Here is a 17,896-nt window from a genome sequence, read left to right on the forward strand (position 1 = left end):
GAATAAGCTCCTATTAAACTCCTAGGAGGAACAAGCCCAACAAATCAGCCGGGCTAGACAATCTGGACCCTCTCTTTCAAAAATGATCTGCCGAAATGTTTGCAACCCCTATTACTAGCCTGTTCAACTTCTCTTTCGTATCGTCTGAGATTCCCAAAGATTGGAAAGCTGCCGCGGTCATCCCCCTCTTGAAAGGGGGTGACACTCTAGACGCAAACTGCTACAGACCTATATCTATCCTACCCTGCCTTTCTAAGGTCTTCGAAAGCCAAGTTAACAAACAGATTACTGACCATTTCGAATCCCACCATACCTTCTCCGCTATGCAATCTGGTTTTAGAGCTGGTCATGGGCGCACCTCACGCTCAAGGTCCTAAACGATATCATAACCGCCATCGCGAAGAGACATTACTGTGCAGCCGTATTCATCGACCTGGCCAAGGCTTTTGACTCTGTCAATCACCACATTCTTATTGGCAGACTCGACAGCCTTGGTTTCTCAAATGATTGCCTCGCCTGGTTTACCAACTACTTCTCTGATAGAGTTCAGTGTGTCAAATCGGAGGGTCTGTTGTCCGGACCTCTGGCATTCTCTATGGGGGTGCCACAGGGTTCAATTCTTGGGCCGACTCTCTTCTCTGTATACATCAATGATGTCGCTTTTGCTGCTGGTGATTCTCTGATCCACCTCTACGCAGACGACACCATTCTGTATACTTCTGGCCCCTCTTTGGACACTGTGTTAACTAACCTCCAGACGAGCTTCAATGCCATACAACTCTCCTTCCGTGGCCTCCAACTGCTCTTAAATGCAAGTAAAACTAAATGCATGCTATTTAATCGATCACTGCCCACACCTGCCCGCCCGTCCAGCATCACTACTCTGGACGGCTCTGACTTAGAATACGTGGACAACTACAAATCCCTAGGTGTCTGGTTAGACTGTAATATCTCACATTAAGCATCTCCAATCCAAAATTAAATCTAGAATCGGCTTCCTATATCGCAACAAAGCATCCTTCACTCATGCTGCCAAACATACTCTCGTAAAACTGACCATCCTACCGATCCTCGACTTCGGCGACTTCATCTATAAAATAGCCTCCAATAATCTACTCAACAAATTGGATGCAGTCTATCACAGTGCCATCTGTTTTACTACCCACCACTGCGACCTGTACGCTCTCGTTGGTTGGCCCTCGCTTCATACTCGTCGCAAAACTCACTGGCTACAGGTTATCTACAAGTCTCTGCTAGGTAAAGCCCCGCCTTATCTCAGCTCACTGGTCACCATAGCAGCACCCACTCGTAGCACTCGCTCCAGCAGGTATATCTCGCTGGTCACCCCCAAAGCCAATTCCTCCTTTGGTCGCCTTTCCTTCCAGTTCTCTGCTGCCAATGACTGGAACAAACAGCAAAAATCACTGAAGCTGGAGATTCATCTCTCCCTCACTAGCTTTAAGCACCAGCTGTCAGAGCAGCTCACAGATCGCTGCACCTGTACATAGCCCATCTGTAAACAGCCCATCTGTAAACAGCCCATCTATCTACCTCATCCCCATACTGTATTTATTTATCTTGCTCCTTTGCACCCCAGTATCTCTACGTGCACATTCATCTTCTGCACATCTACCATTCCAGGGTTTAATTGCCATATTGTAATTACTTCGCCACCATGGCCTATGTATTGCCTTAACTCCCTTATCTTACCTCATTTGCACTCACTGTATATAGACATTTTGTTTTATTTTTTCTACTATATTATTGACTATGTTTTGTTTATTCCATGTGTAACTTTGTGTTGTTGTATGTGTCGAATTGCCATGCTTTATTTTGGCCAGGTCGCAGTTGCAAATAAGATCTTGTTTGGTGGAGGAAAAAAGCCTATTGTTGAATAAGCTCCAATTAAACCACTAGGAGGAACAAACCATAGAGATAGAGCACTCTGGTGCCTGAAAGTCTGTTTTAGCATGGACAGAACCATTGAGGACTTTTACCATTTTGAAGTAGTCAACTGGATAGGACTTCCTATGGGTAAAGGAAGGATCACATAATTCCGGAGGGATCAGCCAATGAATTATACTTGTGAGCAAACATTCCATAACTGCAGGTGGCAGTAAATCGCCAACCTTGCCTTTATACCTGTTCAAACAATACACTCCAGGGGTGTATTCATTAGGAACAAAAATAACCAAACGGAACAAAACGGGGAGGGAGCTACCTGAATTTGTCCAATAGAAACTCTCGTTTCCGTTGCAACCTGACCCACCACCAGGATTTGGTCCAATGTACCAACATTTAAAATTGTGTTTTTTACATTGGATAAAAGTAGAAACTCAGAGCTAGAAAATTGTACATCATACACTGCAGTTGAGGAACAATGGGAAAGTAATTATTCTTTGAAAGTTGATAAACTTGCAACCCCATTTTTGTTTTGGTACACTTACTGGAGAGCTCTTCTTTGTCTACAGTAGGGCTGTTGCGGTGACCATATTACCGCCACACCGGGGGTCACGAGTCATGAAGATAGTGAAATTCCATGTGACCGTTTAGCCACGGTAATTAGGCTTCTTCAAGCGCTGATGCTGTTGATGGTTATTAGTAGCCTACCATACTTGCTAACTGCCTGGTACTCAGCACTCTATTGTCCCTAATCACTCTGACATGAATGGAAATGTTATCAGAAATCTAATTAAACACTTCATGAGCTCATGTTGCACATTTCTATAGGCTATGCAATTGTGCAAGATAACAGAGGGATGGCCTCTATTAAAAAAAAAGGATCCCATCAGCTTTCTATAGGCTAGGCCTAATATATTTATTTCTCAACTGTCCTAATATTAAGCACACTAGGCTAACCTGATGGGTCATGTAATCATCTGGCGAAGTAGAGTCTTTTGTTTAGTCATGTAACTAGCTAGCTAAACAATGAACAGGCATTAACCCAACTCATACTACTACCAATAAATACTGATTGTCAAAGTTGTCGTATGAATCTGTAGGTAGCTAAAGCTAACCAACTAGGTTCAATGTTAGCTAGCTAGCTAACATTAGGCTATAACTAGCAATGCAAATGGATTTCTGATTTGAATAATATTACTACATAGATCATACATGTAATGTTAGCTAGCGAGCAAGCAAACTAACGTTCGCGAGCTAGCTATCAATACACTTTAACTTGCAATGAAAACAACTTTCTGGCAAAATTTGAAATGTATAATGCCCGTATACATGGATGAACGCTTCATGGCAGACTGGAACCATTTAACACAGTTTTGTTTCTAGCTACAGCTTGTTTGGCAAGCATTGTGTCAAGTCACACCGGTTCACACTGACCGTGGCTTGTGCAGAAAGTAGCCCATCACAACTTTTTCCAACTGATTTGTTGTGTTGATAGCACCTGCTAAATTCAGGGCATCAATGTAGTTGAGAAAAGTAGTAAAACCTTTTGTAGTTCTAGATGGCTAACGTTATATCTTTCAAAAAAGCTGCGGTAGAAAGGATTATCAATACATACTGAGCAGCTCACATTATAGACAAAAGCATGCTACATGGCAGATCAATCCAAACTCAGCTCCCTGGATGTCCAGCTCATCCATTATCTCAGCCAATCATGACTAGCGGGAAGGTTCCTGACTTTTTCTGTGGCTAAACCAACTAGGCTCGTAATTTAACAATTGTATTCGTATTTTCAGATTAAATACAAGTTTGTTATTAAGACACATGAAAGTTCAGAGAAGACATTTCTGCCCAAAAATGCCTCTCCTGTGAAGTAGTGACGTGCGACATATGCCTAGCTTCCTGAAATGGGTCACAAATATTTTCAGTTTTGAGTAAATAGTTTCCGTTGCAAACATTTGACTTATGACTACACACCAGGTGGCTGTATGCACCCTTTCAGTTTGTTTACCAAGACCATAGAAGTAGAAGAATAAGAAAATGTACTACTTCAAAATGGAGATGGCCTCAATGTCGCTGCCCAGGCTCTCACACACGCCATAATGGGACCGATACAATGTTACGTCCTATAACTATCTCTATGGAACAACCCTATTTCCTACCAGTTACAGACTGATTACAGACTATATTATTAACTAGGGCCAGGACGACACCAGTATCGCAATAGTTTTTCCATGGCAAAAATGAAAACACGAAGCAGATCACATTCTTTGCTCCTTTAAAAACCTGCTGTATATAAAACATTGTGTGCTATAGCGTGGAAAATAAATCTCTGTGACTCTGGATGACAAGATAATGATGATTGTTTCCAACATTAGGGCTGTTTTCCTAAAGATGTTAAATCCACTTTGTGTTTTGTTTCCTTGCCACGATACTAACGAGTATCTCTACTGGTATCGTCCCGGCCATAATATTACTCTCAGCAGCCCATTGGCTCCTGAGCAGCCCATTGGCTCTTGTGTCATGCTGGCTGCCCCTGTATGCAGCAGTGGTGCCCTCTTAAACATTTCTCTGATGTTTCTGTGCCACCATTTCATATACACTCTCCTTGGGTGTGGCTATGACTCTGACATCGTTTTGAATGGAGGGGTGTGTGTGTGTACGTGCGTATAGATAGGCAACGGTTTAAACTGGTTTCAGGGTAACTGGTCCTTAACACAGCCCCATGTCTATTTTGGCCCATGGTCACGTTTTGGTTGCGGGTGCCGGTAGCTCCCTGGCTTCCCAGAAGCAGTGTCACTGTCACGCTGATATTGGTGTCTAGTTATCAGCTGGAACTGTATGCTTGTTGTTCACTGGTTGCTATCCACAGTAACTATAACCCTTAGCTTTACACTGCGGTTCACTAGTGTGTGTGTGTGTGTGTGTGTGTGTGTGTGTGTGTGTGTGTGTGTGTACTTGTTCATCTGTTTGTTCACCCGCCCGCAATTGCTAATCGCCCGGCTATATGTGATTTAAAGTGAAAATCTGAGGCAGCTAAAATAGAAAATGAGCTGTACAGTCAGATGCGGAACAATTTTTTGACAGGGGGTGTGGGATTATTTCTTTTTTTAAGCCTAATTTAGATAAGACTATGTTTCTGCTCATAATTTCCAGCATTTGGTAGGCTATTTGTTAGTCAACTTGTCTATAATTCGATCACAGGCGGCCGGTGGCACCATAATTTGGGAGGATGGGTGGTTGGAACGGAATAAATGGAATGGTATTGAACACATCAAACACATTGTTTCCAAGTGTTTTTTACCATTCCATTAACTCTATTCCAGCCATTATTATGAGCCGTCCTCCCCTCAGCAGCCTCCTGTGAATTACATACATGCAGCTTCTCTTGTTATTAGCCTACTTATTGCCCTAGAAGAAAAAATAAATCCTTGCTCACCAGAAAATATGTACATCACTGTACATACATCAATATAATTATTGTTTGAATTTAGTTGACACCAATAAAGTTCTTTCATCTCTGCTTCTCTCACACAGCAAAGACGTTTAGGGACCAGGGAGGAAATGCAATAACAAAAAAAACGGAAAGGTTTTCTGTGCAAAAATTCCAGATGGCAGTTTTAAGGGAATTAAAAGCAGTGAAAACGACTCAACATGTTTCTGATAAGATTTCCATTCGGCCTGGATGCATATTTTATGTGGTTGAAATACTATCAGCTTTTATGATGCTGATAAAGATAGCACCGCGATCTTTACATTTGGTCCCTAATCGCGCATTCATTCTCTCATTGATGCTGAAATAAATAAATCATATTTCTCCACTCCTGTTCCCGAGTCATTTCTTTCTGCAAGAAATGCTTAATTCTGCAGGAGTTAATATTAAGGCTATGTGAGACGTTATAGACATACAGTCAGTGTGCATTTGTTAGTTACTGTTCCATTTAACCAATCTGAACATTAGTGTACCATTGACGTCCCATTTTGTGACATCTTTCCCCAACATTAGTCTACTGTTCTGGCCACCTTTTCTTTATTTTCAACTCCATTTCGCAGATTTTCTCTTATTGAATTAAACTCCGACATTGTACTTTTTTGCCTCAGTGCATCAACGTAAATTTTTTCTGCCCAAGTTCCCAAAAGCATTTGGCGTGTATAGTTAGGCCCTAAAGCTTAAGCTTACACACGCCAGATAAAAATAATGAAAGAAAATCTTCAAAGTAGCCTATAGATATGAATTATAAACTTATGGATTTTCAATGTATTGTTTTCTCTTTATTCAACCAGGCCGCCAACCGTCCGCCCTTCATTCACACAATATTTCATGACCCTAAACCCGCCCGCGGAGACTCCAGGTTATGAGTCAATCTGCGCATCACTAGTATGTTTGTATGTATGTACGTACACAGTAATTATACATTACCCTCCTGCCCTCAGAACAGTCTAAGTCGTTGGGGCATGGATTCTACAACTGTGGTTCTCAACTGGTTTTGCCTCGGTACCCAAATTTAACCAAGTTGTCTCAGTCTTGATCCAATATTCACAATTTTCTTTATTTGCCAAAATGGAATCTGGAAAATTATGTTTAATGCTATGTTGATAGTAAATTTATCAATTATATGACAAGGGAACAACAGTCCCACCTTTTCATTGTCAATAATAATTACATTTTGCCCATATTCTTGATGAAGAATGTTAAGCGCACTGGTTTGATACCAGAAAATCAACAAAATCCACTAAATAACACTGCTAATAACTCTATATTAAAATACTGTGATTGAAAAAAAGATATATATTATAAAAAAATATAGGTTCATTAACATGTCTACACACGTTCTACCTGATTTTAGTCATTTAAGTTCAGACTGGAGAATCTTTCATTAAAAAAACTTTCTTTTAACTCACACACGCAACCCAGTCAAAACCTCCCGTGACCCACAAGTTGAGTATTGCTGCTCTGCAAAGTGTCGAAAGTATTCCACAGGGATACTGGCCCACGTTGACTCCAGTGATTCCCACAGTTGTCAAGTTGGCTGGATTTCGTTTAGATGGTGGACCATTCTTGATATACACGCAAACTGTTGAGTGTGAAAAACACAACAGCATAGCAGTTCTTGAGAAGAAATCATGGTAAGACTTGAGCATCCAGGTATAATGCATTATGACTTGTCATGACCCCTTTATAATGTCATATAAGCATCTCATAATGACCCGGACAAAATAACAGCCAGTTTGAGACATTTGATCAATTATGACATATACAACCTTGTTATAACACATAACATAATGTTAGTACTTTTATTTGAATGGTAAACTCTTGATTAACTGGGTCAATTAAGATGGCATAGGCCTACTCACAATACAGGTGGATGTATATTCAATAGGAGTGTGTGCAGGTATTGAGTCTATGGTTCGTTGCCAAAAATGGTGCATGTGGTGCAATACTGCACCTTTCTTTTTGAGAATGAGCTAGCTTGCTGCTGATTTCCCCAGCTAGACATTCTGCATTGTGTAGTGCTCAGGTGGCGAGTGGTGGCAGGCATACCAGTAGTTTTGCTATGTAGTGGGCTGATGGATTAGAAAAGGCCAATATCAGCCCGAAAAGGAGCTTGGTCGTTCTCTGACGCAGATAGATAGGTTAACACTGAGACTTTGGGTGAGTCTCAGGTGAGCTGGAGGACCGCTTGATCAGAATCTGGTGAGCAAAATAAACCATGTTTTACCCACAGATAAGGTTACGCAGTTTTGGATTGGTTGGACTTCTAATCAGTAACAGTGTTTTGGTACTGTCTGATTAGCAATGATAGCAGTTTTGCTACTATTTGTTTTGATGGAATAATGTCTGGTTAGCTCATTGCTAATCAATAGTTGTGTTTTTCTACTTTCTGATAAGCAGTAGTACAGAAGTTTTGCCACTTTGGTTATGGTAACAATGTTTGGCCTTTAACATCAATAGTGTTTTAGCAGCAGTAACAACAATGTCTAGTCAGTAAAAAATGTGAATACTGGGTTAGACTAATGAAGTATGCCTACCTTCAATATTTTAGACTCAGTCTCCTATCACAATCAGCAGTAAAAGTGACTGCTACTGGCATTTTATGACACTGTTTAGGTTGGAGTCTGATAGTTGCATTGATGTGGTTGGCTGGTTTCACCTGTACTGTCACGGTTGTCACGGAGACGATGCCTGAGTGCATGCTCTTATGCTGACTGGTACCTGCCCTGTGTTCTCTACCCTCCCAATGCATTGTGTGGTTCTTCATGGGTGTGTGTTGTAAGATTGATTGTTGTTAATCTATCTGCCTCTAATATAGTGTCTGGGTAGTTAGGTAAGCTAAACTAACCTGTCTAGCTAGTAGTTACCCCTCAGAGCCTGGTTCCTCTCTAGGTTTCTTCCTAGGTTCCTAGTTTTTCCTAGCCACTGTGCTTCTACATCTGCATTGCTTGCTGTTTGGGGTTTTAGGCTGGGTTTCTGTATTGTGCTTTGTGACATCTGATGTAAAAAGGGCTTTATAAATACATTTGATTTATTGATAGTCAGCTCACCAGAGGTGAAAATGCATTGATATTGGCCAAGTGTGCAATGTAAATAATAATAATAATCTTGTTTTGTCTTGCGGGAATAAATAAAACTTAAATGCTGTTCATCATTACCGTTGTGTCTTTCACCTGTCTTCACAAATATGTATTTTGAGTTGAGGTCTGGTGTGTACCTTTTGACACTGAATAAAGGGTTTGTGTTACATTAGAAATGAGAAGTGTGGTTTGTTTTTACACACACAAAAAAAACACTTCCTGTGTTGTGTGCTGTTGGTTGAAAGACAAGAGGAGAAAGCTGGCAGTGAGACTGCCATGTTCCTTGACTGCCATGATCAAATGACTTCAAGTGCAGCCAAATGCCTTGTTTTGTGTTTGTTTTCCACCTCAACAAAGTGTTTGTTTTTATCAACCATAGTCTGCAATTCAATTTAAAGGAAACGGGTAATATTTGAACAGCATTTAAATAGAGGTCTCTGGGATATTTTGTCAACATAGAGATAGACACAGATGTAATTAGTATTATCTCTTTGGTTTCCAAAAGATGAGCCAGTCAGTATGCCCTGTGCCACGCCAAGACACCGCCCTTTCTTTGTCTATCCTTTAATTTACATGCAGATTCTGGTGTGTTGCCTAGCGCCCAAATATTTATCCAAAAGGAGGGCATCGTGACTCGTCAGCCTACTTTCCGCCCCTCCCTTGCTACTTCCTCCAAAACCGAGTGGGGACTTGTTCCAATATTTTAAAGATGCTTCCTTCCTTCTTTCTTTCCTTCCTTACCTTCCTTCTTTGATGTTCATTACTGATCATCACTAACTGATCAACACACGATTGGGCTGGTGAAAAACAGCAGGCTGTTAACCATGATTTCACTTATCTAATCCTGAACAAATCAGTGATTGCCTCAAGGAAAAGGAGGGAGGAAAGCATTTATAAGGTATTTGAACTTGGCCTAGGCCTAATTTGGCTTAGTATTTGGCTGAAGGGCAAGGTCACTGCCTTGCTAAAGCTCTTAACTAGGTTTCAACAAGGTTTTTGTCAAGTGTGTCAACACCACTGTCCTCCCACTGGACATAGATTAAGTAATATTGTCAGAGTGAACAACAGTAATCGTCTCCAAGTAGTGTAGTATTGCAAAATAAAGTTTGTCTGAATACTATAGGAGTATACTATTAACATAGTACAGTATTTCACTAGTAAGAATTTAGTATGCAGTTTGACTAGTAAGACCACAACCTCTGTCACACTTACTCTCTGTCTCTCTGTCTGACTGTCTTTATCTCCCAGCCATCTCTCTGTAACATGTACAATTATTCTGAGCCGGCTTGACTGGTTGGTTCGCTCTGAAACTTAAAGATACAGTACTTTTCAGGGCATGACACACTCACACACATTGTTGAGAATAAGAAATACATTCTGCTAGCCAGTATGGGTGGAGAGGGTGTAGGCTTCTTGCCCTGTGGCTCACCACCACTGAAAGGGCACTGTTTAACATACTCCACCTTGTTTCTGCATTTCTCAAACCTGCAATGTTTGTAACTAACTATCACTGCTTCAGTCACAATGTGTACATTCCATATACAAAACACAGTGGGAAATGGGATCCACCTGGTTATGTAATATTATGAGAAACGGCAGTATAGAAGTCCTTAGACAAACTGTTTTGATCAAATTATATGGCACACACACACACACCAGTGTTTCCCCTATATTAATTTAGCAGCGGTGGCCCACCGCTAGTGAATATACGTAGAATCATTGGTCATTTTATCAATGGAACAGGATTGCTACATGTGATGTTTCTCTTGTCATGGAGAATGTGTTTGAGGAAATGGTACTGCATCTTCATTATTTTCTCCAGACATTTGAGCAGCATGGAATGTTGTTTTGTTTTGCTCTGAGTCATTTCAAGCCAGGATTATGCATTATGGTGTCAATGATTCTGACAATGATCAAGTCTGTGTTTTCTGCTATGAGTGACAAACTGTTAATTGTGGGGGTTTTTTTTCTCTCTCCAGTCGCAGCCTAGACAGTACTCACCCACTTCAGTGGCACAGGTTGCTGTGAATCCAGCACAATTTGAGGTAACGTCAACATACACATACACACCTCTTCCTTTGCTCAGTCCATAACCTGCAGTCACCTTTTCTTTGGGATAGGTCTTAGTCCAATCTGGCTTCTAGTCTATTTGACCCCTTCTTTGGGTGATATTTGGTACTGTTAATGTCTTTCCTGTTTCAACAGAGTAGTGTTGCTCAGTGTGGCCTAATCAGGCAAAGGATTGGTCACACCCAAATCTGCAGGGAGTGGAACTAGTGATGCACCGATATTACATTTTTGGCCGATACCAATATCCAATATTTTCCTTGCCAAAAACGATACTGATAACAGATATTACATTTTTTTGTGGCCTTTTAAGCTTTCTAGTACAGTTAAATAGTTAACACACACACATGGACACACAATTGGCACAATTGGCCCAGCATCGTCCGGGTTTGGTCGAGGTAGGCCGTCATTGTAAATAAGAATTTGTTCTTAACTGACTTGCATAGTTAAATAAAGGTTACACACACCACACTGACCAAAAAGTTATTTTGTTGGCATTTACGTATGTCCCCATTACCAGTAAAACATAATCAAAACCGATTTATTTCACTTACTTGCTGTGCTGTTTTGTTTATTTGTTTAGTCGTTTCATTCTCAACCAGGATTTCTATGGACACCGTTTGGGTCTTTGCTATAGAATGCAGTTTGGGTCTTTGCATGTCAAATAACACTTTGATTTCTTTATTTTGCCTTTATTTAACTAGGAAAGTCAGTTAAGAACAAATTCTTAATTACAATGACGGCCTAGGAACAGTGGGTTTAACTGCCTTGTTCAGGGGCAGTACGACAGATTTTTACCTTGTCAGCTTTGGGATTCGATCTAGCAACCTTTCGGTTACTGGCCCAACGCTCTAACCACTAGGCAAGTAACACTATTTCACGTGTCAAATTAGCTTGTTGACCAATCAGGACCTGAATATGACTGCACGTCACATAATAATTTAACTCGTTCATACATTTTTTACGTAGTTATTACACATTGATTACACTATCACTCGTATTTCATATGTCTCAACGATTCATCGATATGTATGCAATGATGCTGGTAAAGTTGTCTCGTGCACCTACAGGGCTGGTCATTAAAAAAAAAGATAGCTAGCTGTACGACAAAAACACCAACAGGGTTACACATAAACATACAGTCAATAACACAAAAGAAAAGAAAAATTGAAAAATCGATGTACGGTGTGTGCAAATGTATAAGAGTAGGGAGGTAGGCAATAAATAGGCCGTAGAGGCGCAAATAATTACAATTTAGTATTGATACTAGAGTGATAGATGTGCAAGTAGAGATACTGGGGTGCAAAAGAGCAAGAGGGTAAGTAATAATATGGTGATGAGGTAATCGGGTGTGCTGGTTACAGATTGGCTGTGTACATGTACAGTGATCGGTAAGCTGCTCTGACAGCTGATGCTTAAAGTTAGAGCGGGAGATATAAGACTCCAGCTTCAGAGATTTTTGCAATTCGTTCCAGTCATTGGCAGCAGAGAACTGGAAGGAAAGGCGGCCAAAGGAGATGTTGGCTTTGGGGATGACCAGTGCAATATACCTGCTGGAGCGTGTGCTACGGGTGGGTGTTGCTATGGTGAACAGTTTGCTGAGATAAGGCGGGGCTTTAGGAAGTCAATTCTAGATTTAATTTTGGATTGAAGATGCTTAATGTTAGTCTGGAAGGAGAGTTTACAGTCTAACCAGACACCTAGGTATTTGTAGTTGTCCACATATTCTGGTCAGAACCGTCCAGAGTAGTGATGCTAGTCGGGCGGGAGGGTGCGGGCAGCAATCGGTTGAAGAGCATGCACGTAGTTTTACTAGCATTTTAAAAGCAGTTGGAGGTCACTGAAGGAGTGTTGTATTGCATTGAAGCTCATTTGGAGGTTTGTTAGCACAGTGTCCAAAGAAGGGCCAGATGTATACAGAATGGTGTCGTCTGCGTAGAGGTGGACCAGAGAATCACCAGCAGCAAGGCATGTCGTGAAGCTAATAGCAGTGACGCTATTACTGTGTAACTTCAGTAGGGCAACATCTGAAAAATAGCGCACTTGGTAGTGTGTACCGGTGTTCGACCAGTCGGTAAAAGCCAACATCACCCACGACAGAGAACGGCTGATTGTCAAGGGCAATGAATTCCATTATCTTGGCTTCAATGGATTTCGCCTTTGAGTTGTCTCGCTGAAATGTTCTTACTTTTTCAAATGATTGCTCGACTTGTTGACTGCTCGATCCACACAGCAGACATTGTGGGCTAGTTTAGGAATGCTGTGTTGCACGTGTAGCGCAAAATTTTACATGGCGTCATTACGTCATGTACCTACGTTATATAGGTATGCACGTCAGCTTTGACGTCGGTGTTGCCCGTCGGCGTTAAGCTAGACATCAGCCGATACCGATGTTGGCATGTTTAGCTAATATTGTCCAATTCCGATATGTTCACTGATATATCGTGCATCCCTAAGTGGAATAATGGTTTAAGAATTAAATGTTTTATATTCTATACGTTCTATGTTCTTTATGTTCTACACCTTCTATACGTTCTATACGTTCTATAGGTTCAGGAGGCTTGGTAATGTGCCTATAGGCTTGGTATTGTTATGTGCTTGGTTTTATTGAGGGAAAACATGCAGCACTTCCTTGGCTCTATAAAATGTGTTGACCTCCAGACATAGGTTGTTAAGAAATGGGTTGTTAAGAAAAAAATGACATACTGTACAAATCACGAGGTTAATTGCTTTCTTAGTTCTATTATTAGGTCCAGCTTAGATTGACTGTTGTGCGTGTCTATCTGATCCCAACTTCTGTCCGTGCAAAAGCTCCACTCTAAACACTGTAGAACTCTCTGCTAGTTGGTCTTGCTCCAGAAAATAGAAAGATTAAGGACAGAGAACGCCTCTAGTCGGCACACATTCAACTGCACCTTCTTTAACTGGTCTCCAGCCCAATATTTATAATAATAATAATAATAGTGATAATAACAATAATAATATTTATAGGGTCTTAACAGATTGGAGAAACTGTTCTTTTGGTTGAATGTTTTTGTTGTTGTGGTAATTGGGTGGGCTGTGGGAGGACTGAACATATTCTTATAAATGGGTTTTAATCAAAGTGCAACCAACATTTCAACATGGGTTTAGGTGTTCGTTGTGTCGTTGACCACTCAGGACAAAGGGATTGCAGAACTGGTTTCCCCAGAGAAGTTGTCAGTTGCCTGAATCTCTTCCCTGAATTTATTCCAAAAGTCCTCTCTTCTATGCCCAGACAATGCCATGGTGACGGCACAGGGCAGAGATGCCAACCTGTGGTGGCGTATTCATGTGTCGCTCAACTACCCTTTTGGACCTTTTCCATGACAACGCAATATAAAATGTCACTTATTCTGGTTTCTGCCTCTGCGTGTAACCCAGGGAGAGGCTTTGGTTGAACGTGCAAAGCTATTTTTCAAAACAGACAGCTTCAGTGTGGTATGTTATGTCAACATAGTCACATTTAACCATGATAGTTATGTCACCTAAGCTGAAATACAGTATTGAGTGTATGGGATAATGCTGATTGAATAGGGTGTTTTAAGGTTATTTGAGTCGAAGACCATACCCCTAGACTAGAACTTTTATAATTACCCCTTTATAAGAACTTGACCTTGAGGTGCCCTCCTTCTGGTTAAAATTCCTTTGGCATGTGAAGCAGTGAAGCAGTTTGCAGTGAAGGTGTTTGCTACACAGGAGAGCTACACAGGTTTCACTTGTATCATACACAGGCATGCACTGCATACCTATCTACAGATGTAGGATCTTAATTTGATCACCCTGTTGCAGGTTAACTTTCCTGCAATGCAGAACATTTAAGACTTAGTGTATTTGAGGTTTAAAAAGGGTTCTGAAGTTTGTAATTTCTACTTTTACATTTCCGACTTGGTTTTCCCTAACATTTTTCGTATCAACCCCTCCAAAAATGTATTGGAATCCACATTATAATTAAAATGTCCTGTTGCCGCAGGATTATTATCCTGCTGTAGCAAACTGGCTCAAATTAAGATCCTACATCTGTACGCACACGATTATGTATAGTACCGTATGCATCTGTACAGACTTGATGATCAGTCGTTTGTTGTTCGATCACTAGGCACAGAATGAAATAAGGAAGCAATTGGATAAGGCAAGCTGAAAGTAATCAAATGTGACCGAGCCAATCACAATCTTTGTTGCATTACAGAGTGCATCTGCCGCCTCCACCATGGCTACAAAGCCAGGGGCGGTGTCCGTGACAATGGGTGGTGCCACAGCAAGTGGTGCCACAGCGGGAGGAAGTCCTACTACAGCAGGGACAACACAAAGAGGAACGGCCAAAGTGGCGATGCCAGAGGTAGACTGACTTAGCTGGGTCTTTGGAGATTCCTGTGGGACAACCTTGGCATATTCTGATGTTCTTAACCCCCTTCCCTCATTAACATGGGTGTAGTGTACTCTGTTACATGGAATCTCTCTTATCCCTCTCTTCTCTTCATGCTCACTTTCATCCTCTGAAACACTTCATTCACAAAGTCTACAGCTGCTTGGGTTCTCTACCATTGACTTCTTCTCAGCTTTACCTATGGTGCATTCAGATATGCTTACTTCAACCTTCACCATGACCCCAAAGAGCTTATTGATTGATTGTGCTATTTTACATGCTGGAGAATGGGATTAGGGCTCTTCACTGTCCATTGGAATGGTGCATAAGTGTGTTGTTGGCTCGCTTTCTCAACCACATTTCCATATGTTCTGCGCCTGCTTCTTGGTTTGTAGACGGCACTCGTCTCTCCAGCTGGTGCTACTATTATTGACATACCAACACCTGGGACCAAAGGCAGTCCTAAAGACACCCCAAAGGTAACTCAAAACACCCCTCCCCTAAATATAGTTCATGGTTTCATCCTCTGAATCTTGTTGTGTATGTGACTTCTGAATCACTAACACACAGAGGCTGCTGCCTAGATACAGACTTGAATCATTGGCCACTTTAATAAATGGATCACTAGTCACTTTAAATAATGGTACTTTATTAATGTTTACATATCTTACATTACTCATCTTATATGTATATACTGTATTTTATACCATCTATTGCATCTTGCCTATGCCGCTCGGTCATCACTCATCCATATATTTATATGTATATATTCTTATTTCATCCCTTTAGATTTGTGTGCATTAGGTAGTTGTTGTGGAATTGTTAGATTACTTGTTAGATATTACTGCACGGTCGGAACTAGAAGCACAAGCATTTCGCTACACTCTATTAACATTTGCTAACCATGTGTATGTGACCAATAAGATTTGATTTGATTTGAATGGCTGCTGGGTTTTAAGTTACGGGTAGATGTTGCCCGTATACACATATCTAGGATCAGCTTACTCTCCTCACATGCGTAATTTAACCATCACTGCCGGGGGCGAGGGGAAAAATCTGGTGGGAAGTGAGCTGGCAAACTGAGGCGTGTGTGGCAGCTCCCCGCACCTCTCCAAAACCTGTCAAAGCAATCCAAATCAAATACAATTTTATTTGTTGCATGCGCCGAATACAATGGGTGTACCGTGAAATTCTTACTTACGAGCCCTTTCCAAACAATGCAGAGTAAGAAAATGTGCTAAAGAAAAAAGGAAATTGTAGCACAATAAGATAACAATAACGAGGCTATATACAGGGAGTACTGGTACCAAGTTAATGGGCTGGGTTACGAGGTAGTTGAGGTGATTGATGTAATATGTACATGTAGGTAGGGGTAAAAATGACTAGGCAATCAGGAAAGATAAACAGAATCGCAACAGCGTGTGTGAAGATTGTGAAAGTGTGTCTGTGTGAGTGGGTGTGTGTGGCATCAATATACAGTGCCAGTCAAAAGTTTGGACACACCTACTCATTCAAGGATTTTTCTTTATTTTTACTATGTTCTACATTGTAGAATAATAGTGAAGACATCAAAACTATGAAATAACACATGGAGTCATGTAGTAACCAAAACATTATTAAACAAACCAAAAATATATTTGATATTTTAGATTATTCAAAGTCGCCACCCTTTGCCTTGTTGACAGCTTTGGACACACTTGGCATTCTCTCAAACAGCTTCACCTGGAATGCTTTTCCAACAGTCTTGGAGGAGTTCCCACATATGCTGAGCAATTGTTGGCTGCCTTTCCTTCACTCTGTGGTCCAACTCATCCCAAACCATCTCAATTGGATTGAGGTTGGGTGATTTGTGGAGGCCAGGTCATCTGATGCAGCACTCCATCACTCTCCTTCTTGGTCAAATAGCCCTTACACAGCCTGGAGGTGTGTTGGGTCATTGTCCTGTTGAAAAACAAATGATAGTCCCACTAAGCGCAAACCAGATGGGATAGCATATTGCCGCAGAATGCTGTAGTAGCCATACTGGTTAAGTGTATGGCAAAGCACCCCCCACACCATCACACCACCTCCTCCATGCTTCACGGTGGGAACTACACATGCGGAGATCATCTGTTCACCTACTCTGCGTTTCACAAAGACACGGCGGTTGGATCCAAAAATCTCAAATTTGGACTCATCAGACCAAAAGACAGATTTCCACTGGTCTAATGTCCATTGCTCGTGCTTCTTGCCCAAACAAGTCTTCTTATTATTGGTGTCCTTTAGTAGTGGTTTCTTTGCAGCAACTTGAGACTTCCTTAATATTAGAGATTGCACACCAGCTGTTGTTAACCACCCCCGAGCTTACCCGGCGCTGCTGTTCTGTCCTGCCGATGTATAGAAAAACCAGCCAGATTTATATTATCCATGTCCTTGTTCAGCCATGACTCGGTGAAACGTAGGATATTACAGTTCTTCAGATCACATTGATAGGATAGTCTCGAACAGAGCTCATCCAGTTTATTCTCCAGTGATTGCTTGTTCGCCAATAGAACGGATGGTAGAAGCGGTTTATCCAGTTGCCGACGTAGTCTCGTCAAGTATCCCGCACGCCGGCCTCTATAATGCCACCTCTTCCGAGTGTCGGGGATTTGGGCTTGGTCTGGGATGAGCAGTATCTCCTTTGCCTCCTATTAATTGAAGTAGAAAGCCTCATCCAAATCGAGGTTAGTGATCGCTGTTTTGATGTTCAGAAGCTCTTTCGGTAATTGGAAACGATAGTGGAAACATGTACAAAAAAAAGAAAGATAAGCTCAAAAAATTTCTAAATCGCAGAATTGGTCAGGAGCCTGTAAAACGGCTGCTATTCCCTCCAGCACCATTCTTTTGAGGAAAAAAAACTGTATTTGTATGTATGTGTGTCTTTTGGAGGGGTAGGGTTAAAACCAGAAGTCAAATTTCGATTAGACCTTGTGTACAATTGACCAATAAAGT

The 17,896-nt window shown here is 41.2% G+C and overlaps 1 protein-coding gene across 24 annotated transcripts in view; it reads left to right on the plus strand.

The window, feature by feature from the left end:
- LOC101448033 (uncharacterized) overlaps positions 1-17,896 on the plus strand; it is a 79,281-nt gene that overhangs the window by 28,327 nt on the left and 33,058 nt on the right. For 11 of the 24 annotated variants that reach the window (XM_014167465.3, XM_014167467.3, XM_014167472.3 and 8 more), the window contains 3 exons: positions 10,452-10,517; positions 14,747-14,896; positions 15,319-15,402. The exons of 1 other annotated variant lie outside the window; for it this stretch is intronic. In XM_014167465.3, the coding sequence (XP_014022940.3) occupies positions 10,452-10,517; positions 14,747-14,896; positions 15,319-15,402 (300 nt within the window). The remainder of the gene's footprint in view (positions 1-10,451; positions 10,518-14,746; positions 14,897-15,318; positions 15,403-17,896) is intronic. 12 more of the 24 variants (XM_082967648.1, XM_045705036.2, XM_082967649.1 and 9 more) reach the window with 2 other exon arrangements.

The sequence above is a fragment of the Salmo salar genome, chromosome 22 (assembly GCF_965601325.2).
Source record: "Salmo salar chromosome 22, fSalSal1, whole genome shotgun sequence".
In the NCBI taxonomy this organism is placed as follows: domain Eukaryota; kingdom Metazoa; phylum Chordata; class Actinopteri; order Salmoniformes; family Salmonidae; genus Salmo; species Salmo salar.